The following is a 16,198-nucleotide window of genomic DNA, read 5'->3' as shown; positions in this document are numbered from 1 at the left end:
GGGAAGAAATCTGAGTTTCTTCTTGTTGCCTGTGGAGACCAAGCAAAAAACCCAAAATAATTTCAGGACTGAAGCTATGAGTTTCAGAAATGTACATGCAATGTTGAGAATGTGTTAAGCTTCTACAGACATCTGGTTAGGGATACCCCAGAGAAGGCTAGAAATAGAGGGTAAAGAGGTTTTGGCTTCTTACTAGCTGTTTGACCCTCGGAAGTCATTTCAACTCTTCAAACTTCAACTTCTCAACTGTAAAACTGGGATAATACCAACAACCTCAAAGGATACTTTGTACAAAGTATGCAGCAAAAAAGGAGAATGAATGAGACAGAGACACAAGGATCCATGTTTGTTATGGTTTAGGTATGAGGTTTCCCTCAAAAGTTCATGTAAGACAATGTAAGGAGGTCTAAAGATGAAATGACTGGGTTATAAGAGTCTCAGCTCAATCAGTGTGATAATCCCTGATAGGTATTAACTGAGAGGTGACTGTAGGCAGATAGGGTGTGGCTGGAGGAGGTGGCTCATTGGGGGCATGCCTTTGAGGTATATATTTTATCCCTGGTGAGTAGAGTCTTCTTTGTCTCTGTATACTACAGTCACGTCTCTGTTTTCCTCTGCTATACTGTTCTGCCATGATATTCTGCCTCGCCTTGAGCTCCAAGGAATGAAGCCAGCTTTCTATGGACTGAGACCTCTGAAACCATAACTTTTCTTCTCTAATATGTTTGTCAGGTCTTTTTGGTCACAGCAGCCAAAAGGCTGACTAAAACACACTCACATATACTTATACACAGGCATATACATACACGCCCTGAAAGACTAGTAAGAAGATTAAATGTGTACTTAGCACAAGGTCCAACTCAATAAACGATAGCTATTCTGCATCAAAGTATAAATGCACAAAGCCTCAGAAGAAACAGAACATTAGAGATCACCTAGACTACTAGTTCTGAAAGAGGTTTCCTGGAGCAGCAGCAACATCATCACCTGGGGACTCATATGAGATGCAGATTCTAGACTCTCACTCCATACCTATGAAATCAAGCAATCTGTGCTTTAGAAACCCCCTCCCAGAGGTCCTGATGTATGCTAAAGTTTGAGAATCAATCATTTAGACAAGAGTTTGACAAACTGTTTCTACAAAGGACCAGAAAGTGTTTTAGCTTTATGGACTCCATTCCAACTACTCTGTCATTGTAGCAGCCATAGATAATATTAAGTGAATGAGCATGGCCCTCCTCCAATAGACATTTATTTACAAAAAGATAGAATGGGAGTTTGAAACTAGGTAAGAGGTTGTGTTTGTACAACATGGTGAATGTACTAAATGCCTCTGTAAAATGGCTAATTCTGTGGTATGTGAAGTTTACCTCAATAAATTATTTTATAAAACACAAGGAGTGCCAGGCACAGTGGTGCATGCCCATAATCCCAGTGTCTCCAGAGGCTGAGTCAGGAGTATCGTGAATTGGAAGCCAGCCTCAGCAATGGCGAGGTACTTAGCAACTCAGTGAGACCCTGTCTCTAAATGAAATACAAAATAGGGCTGGGGATGTGGCTCAGTGAGTGTCCCCAAGTTCAATCCCTGGTAACAAAAAAATAAACAAAAAAAAAAAGGAGTGAGTAGGATTTGGTTCATGGACAGTAGATTGCTGACCCTTGACCGAGATCAACTTCCAATGCTTTGCATAATCTCATTCCAGGCACACTTATCAGTTATGTAACCTTTACCTGAATACTTATGTCAAGTCACTCACTAACCCACAAAGCAATTTATTTTGTGTATGAACAGACCTCAGTTCCATATGGAGAATTTTTCCATATACAAAGCCAAAATCTCCCTTCCCATGACTTGTACCCATAGAGTATGCCCTAAAAAAATGTAATGATTTAGATATGGTTTAAATGTGTCTCCCAAGGGTTCATGCGCTGGAATCATGGTCTTCAGTGTGTGATTTTGAGAAGTGATGGGCCCTTGAAGAGGTGATGCCTAGTAGAAGGTGCTTAGGTCACTGAGGGCTTTGCCCTGGGAAGGGATTAATATAGTTCTCTTAGGACCCTTTGAAAGTGGGTTGTTATAAAAAGCACAAGACTAGCCCCTCTCCAATTGCCTGTCTTGCCATGTGGTTTCTCCCTTTCTTATGTGCTCTTGAATGATGTCTTTTGGCATGTTGAGACAAAGCAAAGGGGGCTCTCACCAGAGCTGAGCTTATGCTGGTGCCATGCTCTTGAACCTTCAGAACTGTGAGCTAAATAAACCTATTTTTAAAAAAATCCCTGCCTCAGGTATTACATTATAGCAATAGAAAACAGACTAATACAGAGAATATCCTCATGCTATCATCCCTACTTCACTACCGGACTGCATGATAGATTGCTTTAAAGGATGCGTTCACTCTAACTAAGGACATATAGAAGGGGTACATGCATCTATGCTAAAGCATCATCAGGCAAAGAGAAAATAGAATCTCTTAGTTAAAAATATGCCCCAGGATAGCAGGTTGACATTTCTCCTCTCACCCTCACCCCTCACATACACACACCAGCAACAGCAGTAGCATGTTTTTATTAGAGGATTCCCTGTGTTATCACAAAGATATGTGGTAACAGCTGGCAAGTGCAGCCATGCTACAGAGGAGAGGAAGAACTCTTCCATGTGAGAATGGGTACTTATGAAATCTAAGGGTCTGGGTCTCCTGCTTAACCCTGACAATCTGGAAACTCTTCTCTTTGGCACTCAATATCACCAGTGCTGGGGCATGAAATAATTGCAATAACTAGTTCAACTTGGCCAACAGTTCTTCCAGTTCTGGCCGAGCTTTGAACCTTCCCTTGAAGTCTTCTTCAGTGTGCTATGGAGTAGAAAAGAAAATAGGTAGTAAGTACTATGGAGTTTTTAGTTATTTTTACATGCACAACATCCAAAAAAGAGTCATCAGCTAACTCTGCACAGAATGATTCAGATTTAGCCAACTATTATTGACTTGTATTAGGTACCAGGGATGCAAATTTGAATCAAACTTACTCTTTGCCTTCAATGTACTTAAGAGTCTGTTGCAAGAAGACATAATAAAAGGAACTAATGTTATAGATACTACAAACATAACAACAGAAGTGTGTGTGTGTATATGTGTGTGTGTGTGTATGTGTGTGTTTGTGTTGCTGGGAATTGAACCCAGGGCCTCATACATTCTAGGCAAGCACTCAACTACTAAGCTACATCCCCAGCCTAGAAGCATTTTTTTTAAATGTAAAAATTATCCTTTAATAATAGGAAATATCAGCTGGGCACAGGGGGTGGGACACACCTATAATCCCAGCTACTTGGGAGGCCAAGGCAGGAAGATCACAAGTTCAAGGGCAGTCTCAGCAACTTTAGCAAGACCCTATCTCAAAATTTAAAAATAAATACATAAAAAGCACTGGAGATGCAGCTCAGTGGTAAAAAGCTCCAATGAATTCAATCCCTAGTACTGCAAAAATAAATAAATAAATAGACAGATAAATAAAAATTACAATAACACTCACAGGATTGGAATGTTTTAAGTTAGCATGACCAGCACATTCTCTCTGTGTACTATGTGCAACATAAATAACAACCATAAGCTTAACAAGTATAAGACAAGGAGAGCTGGATGAAGCAATGCCACCAGTCTAACATGACCTGATGTGTCTGTATCATTAGAAGAAACATAATGGTGACTGGACTTGAATATCTAGTTTTCAGGTTAAGGTTCATGATGTTTTGCTGCAAGTTTTCCATGCTCAGTCAAACCTCCTTCTGACTGGCATTCTTTACTAAATATATTCAATCAAGCTACAGTCAAGCCTTGAAGGTCAAGGATACTTCTCTCTAAAGTACATTTTTCTATTTGTTTTCTGATTTATTATACTATACATAATCTCATTTTTTGGTGGTGGTGGTACTGCGAATTCAACCGAGGGCCTCAGGCTTAGAAGGTAAATGCTTACCACTGAGCTACAATCCCCAGACCTTATTATTATTTTTATTTTTGAGGCAGGGTCTTGCTAAGTTGCTGAGGCTGGCCTCAAACTTGTGATCCTCTTGCCTTAGCCTCCCAAGTAGTTGGGACTATAGTCATATGCCACTATGCCCTGCTGTATATAATCTTAAACTATGTTCTTTCCACTATACAACTGCCTGAAAAGAGTTAATTTTGAAGTGTAATGGGTTCCCCAGTAACATCAGGATGATGTGATGGAGATCAGTTCCTATGGTCCATAAAGATCATCCCTGATGCCTCAGAAGAGCCAGAGTGATGACCACAGTTCCTTCCACCAGACTGCACTCCTTTCCTGGTTATTATCTGGGCTACATTACCCACATTATCCACATCTGTTGATTCTAAAGCCACGAAGTTCCCCCCCACCCCCAACCACCTCCTTTTTTCCCACTGCTGGGGATCAAACCAGCACTTTTACATACTAGGCAAACACTCTGCAATTGAACTATATTCCCAGGCCCAGATGTTCTTATCTTTATTTTGGGCAAAAGTAGACCACCAAGCGGCCTCTTTCCAAACTAGCACCTACCTCCCTTACTGACAATCTGACTCCTTCAGGAAGATTGCTTTGGAGTATTTCCAAGAAAATCTCTGCAAATGTAGCACTCAAACCGCTGATCTGCAAAATGAAAGAAGACACTTTAAGGAAGGGTGCTAAAAGCCAGGTGATTGGGCACATATGGCCAAGGTTCAAATGCCAGCTCCAGTAGGGTAAAGATGAACACCCAGAGCTAGTTCTGAGCATGGCCCCTGTAAGATTTTTCTTCCCATTTGCCAAGGTGTTTGCTTGCTGAGATGGCCAATGACAATACCTGTTCCAATAGACAATGGACATCACAGCTGGACCAAGAAGTTATCAAGTCAATGCTAACTTTCTGATGCAAACCCAGGTTTACCCCCACAGACTACTGACTGGTATCAGTACTTGTGCCAAGAATCTAGAGGCGAATCAGATGTGCAGTAGGAAGGACTGAAGGGTGCTGTGAGAACCCACAAGAGAAATACCTACCAACTCAGGGAAGGTTAAAGGAAGCTTCAGGGAAGGTGACATCTGGGTGAAGTCTTGGAAAAAAAAAGGATTAAAACTGGGAGAATTCAATAGTAGTACGGAGAGTTGTTGAGACAAGGAAAACAACATTCTGCAAATGTGGAGACATACAGAGTCAGGGAATGAAAACCAGTTCCTTGGAGCTGAGATTGTGGCTCAATGGTAGAGCATTCACCTAGCATGTGCGAGCACCACATAAAATAAATAAATAAAATAAAGATATTGTGTCCAACTACAACTAAAAAATATTAAAAAAAGAAAAGAAAAAGAAAGAAAACCAGTTCCTTAAAGGCTAAAGCAATGAGATATGAAGAGGAAAAGCAGAAGAATCATAAAGGCACCTGAATGCTACAGAGTTCATACTTTATTCTATGAGTCTCAGTGGCAAGTAAGAACTATCATAAGTATGCTGCAAATAACTTATTCCTGCTAATCTACAAAAGAATTCTAAATGCTTTAATTGTTTTTTACATTTGCATATTTAGAATTAAGGTGTTGCCCCCTTAGCATTCCTTTTATTACTTTGCTGATGCTGGTATGTTTCTTCAGTAGCTTAAAAAGAAAAAAAAAAAAAACAGGGAGATGCCATAGAATGGAATATTATTTGGCAATAAAAATGAATAAAGTATTGACAAATTACAATATGTATAAACCTTTGAAACACTATGCCAAATGAAAGAAGTCAGACACAAAAGGCTGTATATTGTACAATTCTATTTAAATGAAATGCCCAGAAGAGGTAAATCTATAAAGACAGAAAATAGATTCGTGGTTGCAAGGGGCTGGATGGACCAGGAAAGAGGAGTGACTGCTAATGGATACAGAATTTCTTTTTGGGGTGATTAAAATGTTCTAAAATTGATTTAGTGATGGATGTGTAATTCTTTGAATACACTAAGAGCAATTTAATTGTATACTTTAAATGGGTAAATTATATGATATGTCAATTTTATCTCAATAAAGTTGCTATAAAAAGGGAGAGTGATGTTAGAGCTGGTAAGCTGTGAATTTTTAATAATTCTGGGTACCCTCATGGTGGTGTGGGCTGTCACACATTTGTCTCTGCAGGAAAAAACAAACAAACAAACAGGATAATTGCTAGAGTTAAAAGGAAGCCACCACAAGAGGTTTTAAACAGGAAAATGACATGATCACATTAGTATGAGGGTAAAATAAATGGTTGGATCTGAAAGTTTTAGGAGGTAAAAGCTAAGAAATTTGTTGAATGAATGGATATCAGAGGACAATGAAGGGTCAAGCATCAGGCTCAAAGGTGGGGAATATTGTAGAAAAAGAAAATCTGTCTTTCTACAATTACTTTTGCATACACTGGGACAGAGAGAGCACTGTGGAACATCTAAGTGGAGAAGTCTGGTAGGCAATTGGGTATCAGGTATGAAGCTCAGCCAACAGACCAGATGCAGACATATACATATATATCTGAAGGTTATCAGTACATTATGATGATTGCTGAGGCCAGGGCAATGAGACTACATAAAAGGAAAGATGGAGGGATCAAAAACTGAACCCTGGCATACATCATTATTCAAGGGCAGGTAAGAGTAAGAAAAGGACACAATAGAAAGAGAAAAAATGAAAAGAGAATAGAACCAGAGAGGTAAATACATTCAGGTCCTCCTAGATTGCCTACCTGAACCACTCGCTCATGGACAGTAAGGACTGAGTCCAGGAACATTTTGCTGCTTTGGTCTTGCACCTGCAATATCTCCATGGTTTTAGTGGGCATCGCATAACTGTGGGAAGAAGAGTCACTGTTGGGAGCATTCATTTATACCAGCAGCACTAATTCAATCAGGGTTGTCTATGCATACAGCCACCTCTGCATACAGCCACCTCTGCATGGAGTAGTTTATAGAATCTAGGGGATGCTTATCTGCACCCAGAAGCAAAGTAACCAGATATCCTTTACCTCTTCCAGAAGTCCCTAAAGTTTTTGAGGAACTACACTAAAACCTTTCTGCATCCCCAAGTATATTTTAATACAACATTATAATGCTATGGATGAATCCTGGTGATAAATAAGCATTCACTGCCACACACGTATAGCTAATTCTAAAAGAATGAAATTTATCACTAGGTATGCTTTGGAGTCTAACCTTGGGTATTTCACTTACCCTGGAGAAAGAAATAAGGCATGAAACCCAATTGTTCTAGAACAGGATTTTTCAACCTGAGCAATACTGATATTCTGGACAGGATAATTCTGTGTTGTGTACCCCCACTCTTCTGACTGGATGTCATTAGTGAACCCCAAATAATGACAAAATTATCTCCAGACATTATCTAAATAACCCAGGTACAGAACCACTGTTTTACATTTGATATAATCAGCTTCGGCAGACCTACATGCTGCAGTGAAAAGAACAATGGACTTGCAGTCAAGTGTTGGCCTTGCCATTTATAAGCAATACTTACTTAGGTAAGTCATTCTCCAGATTCTTCAGGTATAAATGCAATTACAACCTGGGCTATATCAATACACATTGTGAGGAATGGGTGTGGTGATGCAAATAGGACTGACAGAACAGGTTATGCAATAATATTGTATTAGTGATGTTTTCATCTGATCAAAAAAAGTTGATCAAATCAATGACAAATAAAATAATAATAATGATAGTAGGAATCCTGGTTTTTCATGCCTCACAAAGTTTCATCATTTAACAGCAAAGGGCATGGCCCTCTGTAGATAGACCTGCAATGATTTAATAAGATTACATAAGTAATTTGCTTGGCATACCACATCCATATTCTTTGCCCACATAAACAGTCAGCAAGTGCTGGGTATTGCAACCTCTATCAAGTAGCTTCTCTAAATAACATCCCCTCCCACTTTTCAATACAATTCTGATCTCCTCTTCACGTGATTCAAATATAGTAATTACTCCTGATATGAAAAAATGGGGATACAATCATAGACTACTTATGCTTATAGAAGACTAATAAAATAATTATGTGGAAGCTTTCAGAAAGTTTTTTTTTTTTAAGCACTCTAAAATGCTATTTTTCCTTTATGGCATTCTGCAGACAGGGCTGACTCAGGGCTACAGGTGTAGCTCAGTGACAGAGGGTATGCCTAGCATAGGAGAAGCCCAGGTTTGATCCCCAGCACACACACACACACACAAAAAAAAAAAAAAAAATTAAAAAAACAGATTGACTAAAGCAGGTGTTATCTATTCTTGTCATTAATCATGGGTTTCATTCTTCAATACTTAAGATTTCCTTGATTTTTTTATTTATTTGATTCAATAAACATTTACTAAGTCTGTTCTGTCCTAGACACTTTGGGGCAAATGCAATCTATGTTTTCAAGGAGCTCACTGAGCATTTCAGAGAGACAGATAAACACATACATTGGCACTGTAGAAAGACAGAGGCTGTCACAGTATGTGAACAGTGTAGGGACAAGAGGCGGAGAAGTGGGGCTTGTGGAAGGCTTTATCAAGGTGTAAGGAAGGAGCACAGATGCTTCTGGAGGGCATTCCAAGAAGGTACTGGCAGTATCTACAAAGGCAAAGGACAGGAGAGGCCCTCAAAGAGAGTCAACAGAAAACCAGACATACTTTGATAAAGAAATACTGGGAATTCTGGACATTTCAAAGTAGAAAAGACTGTAAGTAAACAGAGTACAGGTAATTTTTCTTCAGGATTTATATATTTCCATACTCTCCACTTTTTCTGCAATAAACTTATTTGGATGATCAGAGAGTAAAAACAGAAGGGAAGAAATGAAATAACAGAATTTTAAGAGTCAACCCAACATGACAAAACCATGCTACCTTTGGGAAATATCACCTGAGAGGGACTCAAGGAACCTACTGGACTGTTGGGGACTCAAAATCTGTGTGTTTTATATATAAATCATACTTACATAACAATTTTGAAAAACATAAGTGGATTTAAAAAAAATAAAAGAGGAAAGAGTAGTGTCACAATGAGTGATGCTGAGGGATGCTTCATTCGCCATGGGGCACTGGGCTGGTCAGCTTCAGGCATGGAAGCTGCTCCCAAGTGAGAGAGATTTCCATTTCTCCAGGCTGCCTCCAGGAAGGGATGCAGGCCAATTAAGAGGCCCACAGGAGAGGCTCTTCCTCTCGCCTCCATGAGTTGCAGCTGTCACAGGAAGACCATGGATAGAACGAAATCCAGCACACTGCTCACTCACTCTTTAGCCCCATCCCAACTCAAGGTCATAGCTATCATCCTCACCACCACAACTCTCAGCTCCAGAGGAAAAAATGGACCCAAATGAAATGAAAATCAAGAAAACAGTCTCATCTCTGAAAACCTGGGCAGTGAGAATGACTAACAATACAATAGGCTGAAAACCTCAATCAATCAGAGGAGTTGTTAAGAACAAACAGTTCTTTATGTTCCAAGCCATTTGGGGCAAAGACAGGAAAGAGGCAAAAAGAGGCGTATCAGTCATTCTACTGTTCTAGGAAATGTCTATGCCAGTTAGTACTCAATCCAAATCAGTAAGTATTTATTCAGTGCCTAAGTGTGTCAGGTACTAGACTAGTTCTTAGGGTTAGGCCAGTAATAAAGATAGAAGCAGTCTTTGCCTTACAGAGCTCAGAGTCTAATAGGAAAGACCAATCATAGTCAAACAATTACAAGGTTAGAGAATGCATGTTATGAAAGGGTAGTTATATACCCTTTATTTCTCCTAAATATATAAGAGTGAAGACCTAACTTAATGAGCTTCCATGAAGAAATACTATTCAAGATGATGCCTAGGAAAAATGTAGAGATGAAGGGTTATAAAACATATTCAAAGGCCCTGAAGTAGAAATCAACAAAAATCAAGACAGTAACTGGAGGCAGAGAGAAAAGGGAAGAGAAAAGTAAGGTAAGGTAAGGGGGCAAACCCAGGCCATGGAGCACTAGCAAGCCAGGGGAGGAACATTTATTTTGATACTAAAGGAGTGGGAAGCCATGAAGTGGGAAGGGAGTGGGAAGCATTTTAAGTAGGAGAGACATTATCACATTTCCATTCTAGAAAGATTACCCCAAATGCTTTGTGGAAAATTTGTTAGACGAATTGAGTACTATGGGGAGAATGGGGAAGTGGGTTCAAATCCAGACTTTACCACTAATTAGGTATAGGGGGAGAATGGACAAGCTTTAATAATAATAATATTAGTAGTCAAGAGTTGCTGGGCAGGGGCTGGGGATGTGGCTCAAGCGGTAGCGCGCTCGCCTGGCATGCGTGTGGCCCGAGTTCAATCCTCAGCACCACATACAAAGACGTTGTGTCCGCCGAGAACTAAAAAATAAATATTAAAAAAAATTCTCTCTCTCTCTCTCTCTCTCTCTCACTCACTCTCTCTTTAAAAAAAAAAAAAAAAAAAGATTTGCTGGGCATAGCCGGGAGCAGTGACACATGCCTGTAATCCCAGTGGCTCAAGTGGCTAAAGCAGGAGGATAGTGAGTTCAAAGCCAACCTCAGCAACAGGGAGGCACCAAGAAACTCAGCGAGATCCGGTATCTAAATAAATATACAAAAAAGGATGGGGATGTGGCTCAGTGGTTGAGTGTCCCTGAGTTCAATCCCCAGTACACCCCCCCCTCTGAAAAAAAAAGAGTTGCTGGCATAGTTCTAAGCACTTTAAATATGCTAGTTCCCCCATACTCAGTAGGCTGAGGTAGGACAATTGCAAGTTCAAGGCCATCTGGGTAACTTAGCAAGACCCTGGAGATATAGTTAAATGATAGAATACCTCTGACTTCAATCCCTAGTGCTGCAAATAAATAAAAAATAAACAGACAAATATTTAAATAAATGAATGAAAGAACTGTTTCCCTTAATTTTCATTATCCAATTTCATTCATCCTTTTTAAAAATATTTATTTTTTAGTTGTAGTTGGACACAATATCTTTATTTTGTTTATTTATTTTTATGTGTGTGAGAATCGAACCCAGGGCCTGGCATATGCTAGGCGAGAGAGCTACAGCTGAGCCACAACCCCAGCCCTTCATTATATCCTTTTTAGGTAGGCTCTTTTATTAACCAGATGAGGAAATCAAGGCAAAAAGAGGTTAAATAAACTGCCAATGTCACCCAGTAAGAATGCAGTAGAATAAGAATAAAACCCAGGCAGGTTGGCTCCAGAGTTGATGCGTTGATAAAGTAGGTACAAGGTGCTTGTTTGAATTAAGTAAGACAATAAAAATATTTAGTCTTTTCAAGTGTCTGGATGATATTAGTGCTCATATTCAACATATGTTACTGCCTTCCTGCCTTCTACTCAAATGCAGGCAGGGCTTCTCATAGATGTGTTTTTATTTATTTATTTTTTAAGAGATGGGATCTTGCAATGTTGCCCAGACTGGCCTTAAATACTGGGCTCAATCTCTCCAGTAGCTGTCATCCTAGAGTGGATTAGTTCCCTGAAATATTGTTTTTTTTTAATATTTATTTTTTAATTATAAGTGGACATGTGTCCGGCAAGCACTCTACCACTGAGCTAGAGCCGAAACCTCAGAGTTTTTAAAGGTAACATCTTTTTTTATTTATTTTTTTAATACTGGAGATTGAACCTGGGCACTCAACCACTGAGCCACATCCTAACCCTATTCTTTTTTTGTATTTTACTTAGAGACAGGGTCTCACTGAGTCGCTTAGCATCTTGCTTTTGTTGAGATTGGCTTTAAATTCTCAATCCTCCTGCCTCAGCCTCCCAAGCCACTGTGATTACAGGCATGAGCCACCGCACCAACTTAAAGGCAACATTCTTAAAAAGAGTCCTGATAATTTAAAACAATATTTCAGGGAACTCGGCGCTGGGGTCGTGGCTCAGAGGTACAGTGCTTGCCTAGAATGAGGCACTAGGTTCAATCTTCAGTACCACATAAAAATAAAATTGAGATATTGTGTCCACTTATAATAAAAAATAAATATTAAAAAAACACAATATTTCAGGGAACTAATCCACTCTAGGCATGACAGTAACATACTATGAATAACACTTCATGCTTCTTTGCCACCATCACCTCTGAGTAGCTACCCCTAATCCTTGTCAGTTGAAAAAACCCTTCATTAATTATGAATAACAATACATTATTTAGAGTGTTTACAATGTGTCAGTATCTGTGCCAAGTGCTGTAGTGTACTATCCTATTGAACTTTCAGAACTCAAAGAAACAGAAAAATTATCATCCTCAATATATAGATAAGGAAACTGAGGTTCAGAATTTCTCAAAGTCATTTTACTAATAAGTGGTAGAGCTAGAATTTCAAGGCAGACAGTTTAGTTCTAGACCTTGTTATTCCAACCATGGCCCTTAGACAAGCTACCAGTGAGCAAACTGTCATCAGTCCACAACAAGAAGTACCAGCCACTAAACACATGTTAAGTCAGGTATATTTTAAAATTTATTTTATTTTATTTTATTTGTGGTGCTGGGGATTGAACCCAGGGCCTTACGCATGTAGGCAAGCATTCTGGGCTATATCCCCAACCCTCAGGCATTTTTTTTTTTTTAAACAGCAAGTCTTTCTTGATGAAGGAAGCAAAGTATTAATATACATTTTGGCATAAACTCCTCAGATCTTCTTGAAGTGGAATTTTGAGAATCATCATTCTAAATTACTATGCTACTCTTCTACTTTGAACTGACAATACACTTTATCTTCCATGTACAACCTGCCGTATTATAAATATTTCTCGTTGTGTATGTATGCATGTATGTGTGCATTGTGTGAAATCACCCTAGTATCCATCCCTCCAGTGAGAATGTCTAGTGTAGTACCCACCAGGAAGCAAGATTTTTAAAGTAATTAAATCAATCATTTCAATTAATTAAAAGCACTTTCATTAAACTTTAGGAAATGTATACCCCACAGCTGGACAGTGTAGTAGTCATATGCAAAAGTCTGAATGACTCCCACGTGGCAGTCCTTGTACTAGGTGCTGAAGAAACAAAGAACACAATCCCCATCTGGAAGGAATGCACAGTCAGACAGAAGGGGAACTGACACTTGAACAGATCATTAGAGCCCAGAGCTCTGAGTGACATGACAGAGGTACATGTCAAGTGCTGAAAGAGCAGCCAGCCCTCTGGGGCATCAGAAAGAGATAAAGTACATTTTTAGGCTTACGAGTATTGAAGTACTGTCAGCTGTGAGAGCTAAAGTCACAGCATATTATCAAATCTTCTGAAGAGCACTTTTTGCATTTGCACTCTAAGTTATAAAGGTTTTAAAAGTTCAAATTGGGCTTAAAGACTTAAAATAAGACCCTATATAATTAAAAATATGAAGTCAAGTAGACTCCCATAAACAAACAACTTAATTGGTTCTGTGAATTTTGGCCTTTTCAAATCTCTGGTTTCCCCGTCTATAAAATAGGAATATACTAATATTTTAGGTATAAGAAAGTGTAATTTTTTCATATAATTTTTACACATACCATGCAGTGTACTACCTTTCCAGACTGGCAAACTAGATAAACTATTATTTATTAAACATTTTTTAAAAATCAACTCACTGTTTTAAAATATTTTTTTAGTTGTAAAGGGACACGATATCTTTATTTCTTATTTATTTGTTTTTATGTGGTACTGAGGATCGAACTCCGGGCCTCATGTGTGCAAGGAAAGTGCTCTACCACTGAGCCACAACTCAGCCCAAATCAACTCACTTTTTTTTTTTTAATTTTATTTTTTTTGTTTTCAGTGGACCCAACATCTTTTTATTTTTATTATTTTTATGTGGTGCTGAGGATCGAACCCAGCGCCCCGCACATACCAGGTGAGTGCGTTACCACTTGAGCCACATTCCCAGCCCCTCAACTCACTTTTTTAATAAGAAACTTGAGAAGTAAAACAACTTGGAACTTTATGTATTCTTGATGAGAAAGTAAAATGGTATAGCCACTTTGGAAAAGTTTGGAGTTTCTAAGAAATGCAAACATATACTACATTTGCCCCAGCAACCCACTTCCAGAGAAATTACTTCATTCATAATTAAAAAAACTGGAAACAACACAAATATCCTTCATTTAGTGGATGGATAATTTGCGGTACATTTTTCAGTGAAAAGCTACTTAGCAACACAAAGGAACAAATACTTAACACAGGCAATGACATAAATGAATCTCAAATACATTATGCTAGGTGAAATAAGCCAGACTCAAAAGGAAAAATGATGTATTTTTCCACTTACATGACATTCTGGAAAAGCAAAACTATAGAGATAGAAAGTAGATAGTAGTTAGCCAAGACTAAGGGCAGAAAAGGGATTGACTACAGAGGCAGGAAGGAACTTCTTGGGGTGATAGAACTTTCATCATATTTTATATTTATTATCATATATTTCATATTCATAATCTTGACTGTGATGGTATTTACTGTGTACATTCGTCAAAGATGATAGAACTACTTACTAAAACACTGCATTTTACTGAATGTAAATTATACCTCATTAAGCCTGACTTTATATTATGACTATAAATGGAAATCAGCTGCTATAAATTGAAAGGTTAGTTAAAAATAAATACACAGGGCAGGGGATATAGCTCAGTTGGTAGAGTTCTTGCCTCACATGCACAAGGCCCTGGGTTCAATCCCCAGCACCACCAAGAATAAATACAACAAAAACAAAATAAAGTTGTGAAATTCTAGCTAGATACTAGTGCTTGCCAAAAGATTCCAAGCCTGAAGTCCCATGAGTTACAAAGATTTTGAAGGGCTAGATCACTGTTCAGGACATACCCCCAAACACTCTGGGAATTTCTCCTTGATACAATTAGATTGAATGAGAATTAAAAGGGAAGAAGTTTTAACCATGTTATTTAATGTTATTTGAGGCAAACCACAGTACATCCTATACCGTTTTGAAACACTGAGATAAGATATGTAAAGTCCCTGGCCTGAAGGAAAGAGTAAATATTAATTCTCTCCTACAGTTTCCTAGGAAATCCAAAGCATACATGAAAAGAAGAACTGGCAAAGAGTACCTAAATAAATGGAGAAAAATACCACACTAAGATTTCAATTCTCCCTAAATTGATTTAAAGATCAAGGACAATCCTAACAAAATTCCATCAGGCAGTTAGTAGAATGAATTGAACATTACATTTCTATGTTCATATATGAATACATGACCAATGTAATTCCATATCATGTACAACCAGAGAATGAGAAGTTGTACTCCATATGTATAATATGTAAAAATATATTCTACTGGAAGGTATTATTAAAAAGAACAATTTTAAAAATTCTATCAGGATCTTTTTCTCTAGAAATCAACAAGTTAATTCTAATTTTATTTATTTATTTATTTATTTATTTATTTTGGTACTGAAGATTGAACCCAGGGATGCTTAACCATCGAGGCAAGTCTCCAACCCTTTTTTTTGTGTTTGTGTGGGGGTTCTGGGGATTGAACTCAGGGGCACTCAACTACTGAACTACATCCCCAGCCTTATTTTGTATTTTATTTAGAGACAGGGTCTCAATGAGTTGCTTGGCACCTAGCCATTGATGAGGCTGGCTCTGAACTCACTACAGGTGTGTGCCACCATATCGGCTCCAATCCTTTTTATTTTTTATTTTGAGACAGGGTCTTGCTAAATTGCTTAGGACCTCACTAAATTGCTGAGGGTGGCTTTGAACTTGTGATACTCTTGTCTCAGACTCCCAAGCCACTGGATTCTTCTATGGAAAATTAAAGGACCTGGAATAACCAAAATAATTTTGAAAAAGAACAAAGAGTTTCAGTAATCAAGCCAGAATAATCAAAACAGTGTATTAGTGTAAGCACTGATGTATAGAGCAATGTAACAGATGTATAAATCATGTCCAGAAATCAACCTATACACATATGGTCGATTGGCTGCTAAGAAAGGTGCTAAGATAATTCACTGGAGAAATCTTTTTTTAAAAATTTTTTTATTTATTTATTTTTTTCAGTTGTAGATGGACACAATACCTTTATTTTATTTGTTTTTATTTTTATGTGGTGCCAGGGATCAAACCCAGTGCCTCACGAATGCTAGGCAAACGCTCTACTACTGAGCCACAACACCGGCCTGAAGAAATCTTAATTTAAAAAAAGAAAAGAAGCAAGTGTAGTGGTGTATGTCTATAATCCCAGAG

The 16,198-nt window shown here is 38.4% G+C and overlaps 1 protein-coding gene and 1 non-coding gene across 2 annotated transcripts in view; one reads left to right on the top strand and one right to left on the bottom strand.

Moving 5' to 3' along the window:
* Window positions 1-2,550: 2,550 nt before the first annotated feature.
* The window catches only part of Mrpl48 (mitochondrial ribosomal protein L48), a 56,163-nt gene continuing 42,515 nt past the window's right edge, over window positions 2,551-16,198 (bottom strand). The window contains exons 6-8 of the mRNA XM_040284931.2: window positions 6,725-6,827; window positions 4,555-4,644; window positions 2,551-2,852 (exon numbers count right to left, since the gene is read on the bottom strand). Of these exons, the coding sequence (XP_040140865.1) occupies window positions 2,778-2,852; window positions 4,555-4,644; window positions 6,725-6,827 (268 nt within the window). The 3' untranslated portion in view covers window positions 2,551-2,777. The remainder of the gene's footprint in view (window positions 2,853-4,554; window positions 4,645-6,724; window positions 6,828-16,198) is intronic.
* On the top strand, window positions 14,607-14,679 carry Trnav-cac (transfer RNA valine (anticodon CAC)). Its single transcript has one exon. It is a non-coding gene; the product is annotated as a tRNA-Val (tRNA).

The sequence above is a fragment of the Ictidomys tridecemlineatus genome, chromosome 4, assembly GCF_052094955.1.
Source record: "Ictidomys tridecemlineatus isolate mIctTri1 chromosome 4, mIctTri1.hap1, whole genome shotgun sequence".
NCBI lineage: Eukaryota > Metazoa > Chordata > Mammalia > Rodentia > Sciuridae > Ictidomys > Ictidomys tridecemlineatus.
The sequence above is the reverse complement of the archived record's forward strand: the minus strand, read 5'-3'. Positions and strand labels throughout refer to the sequence as shown.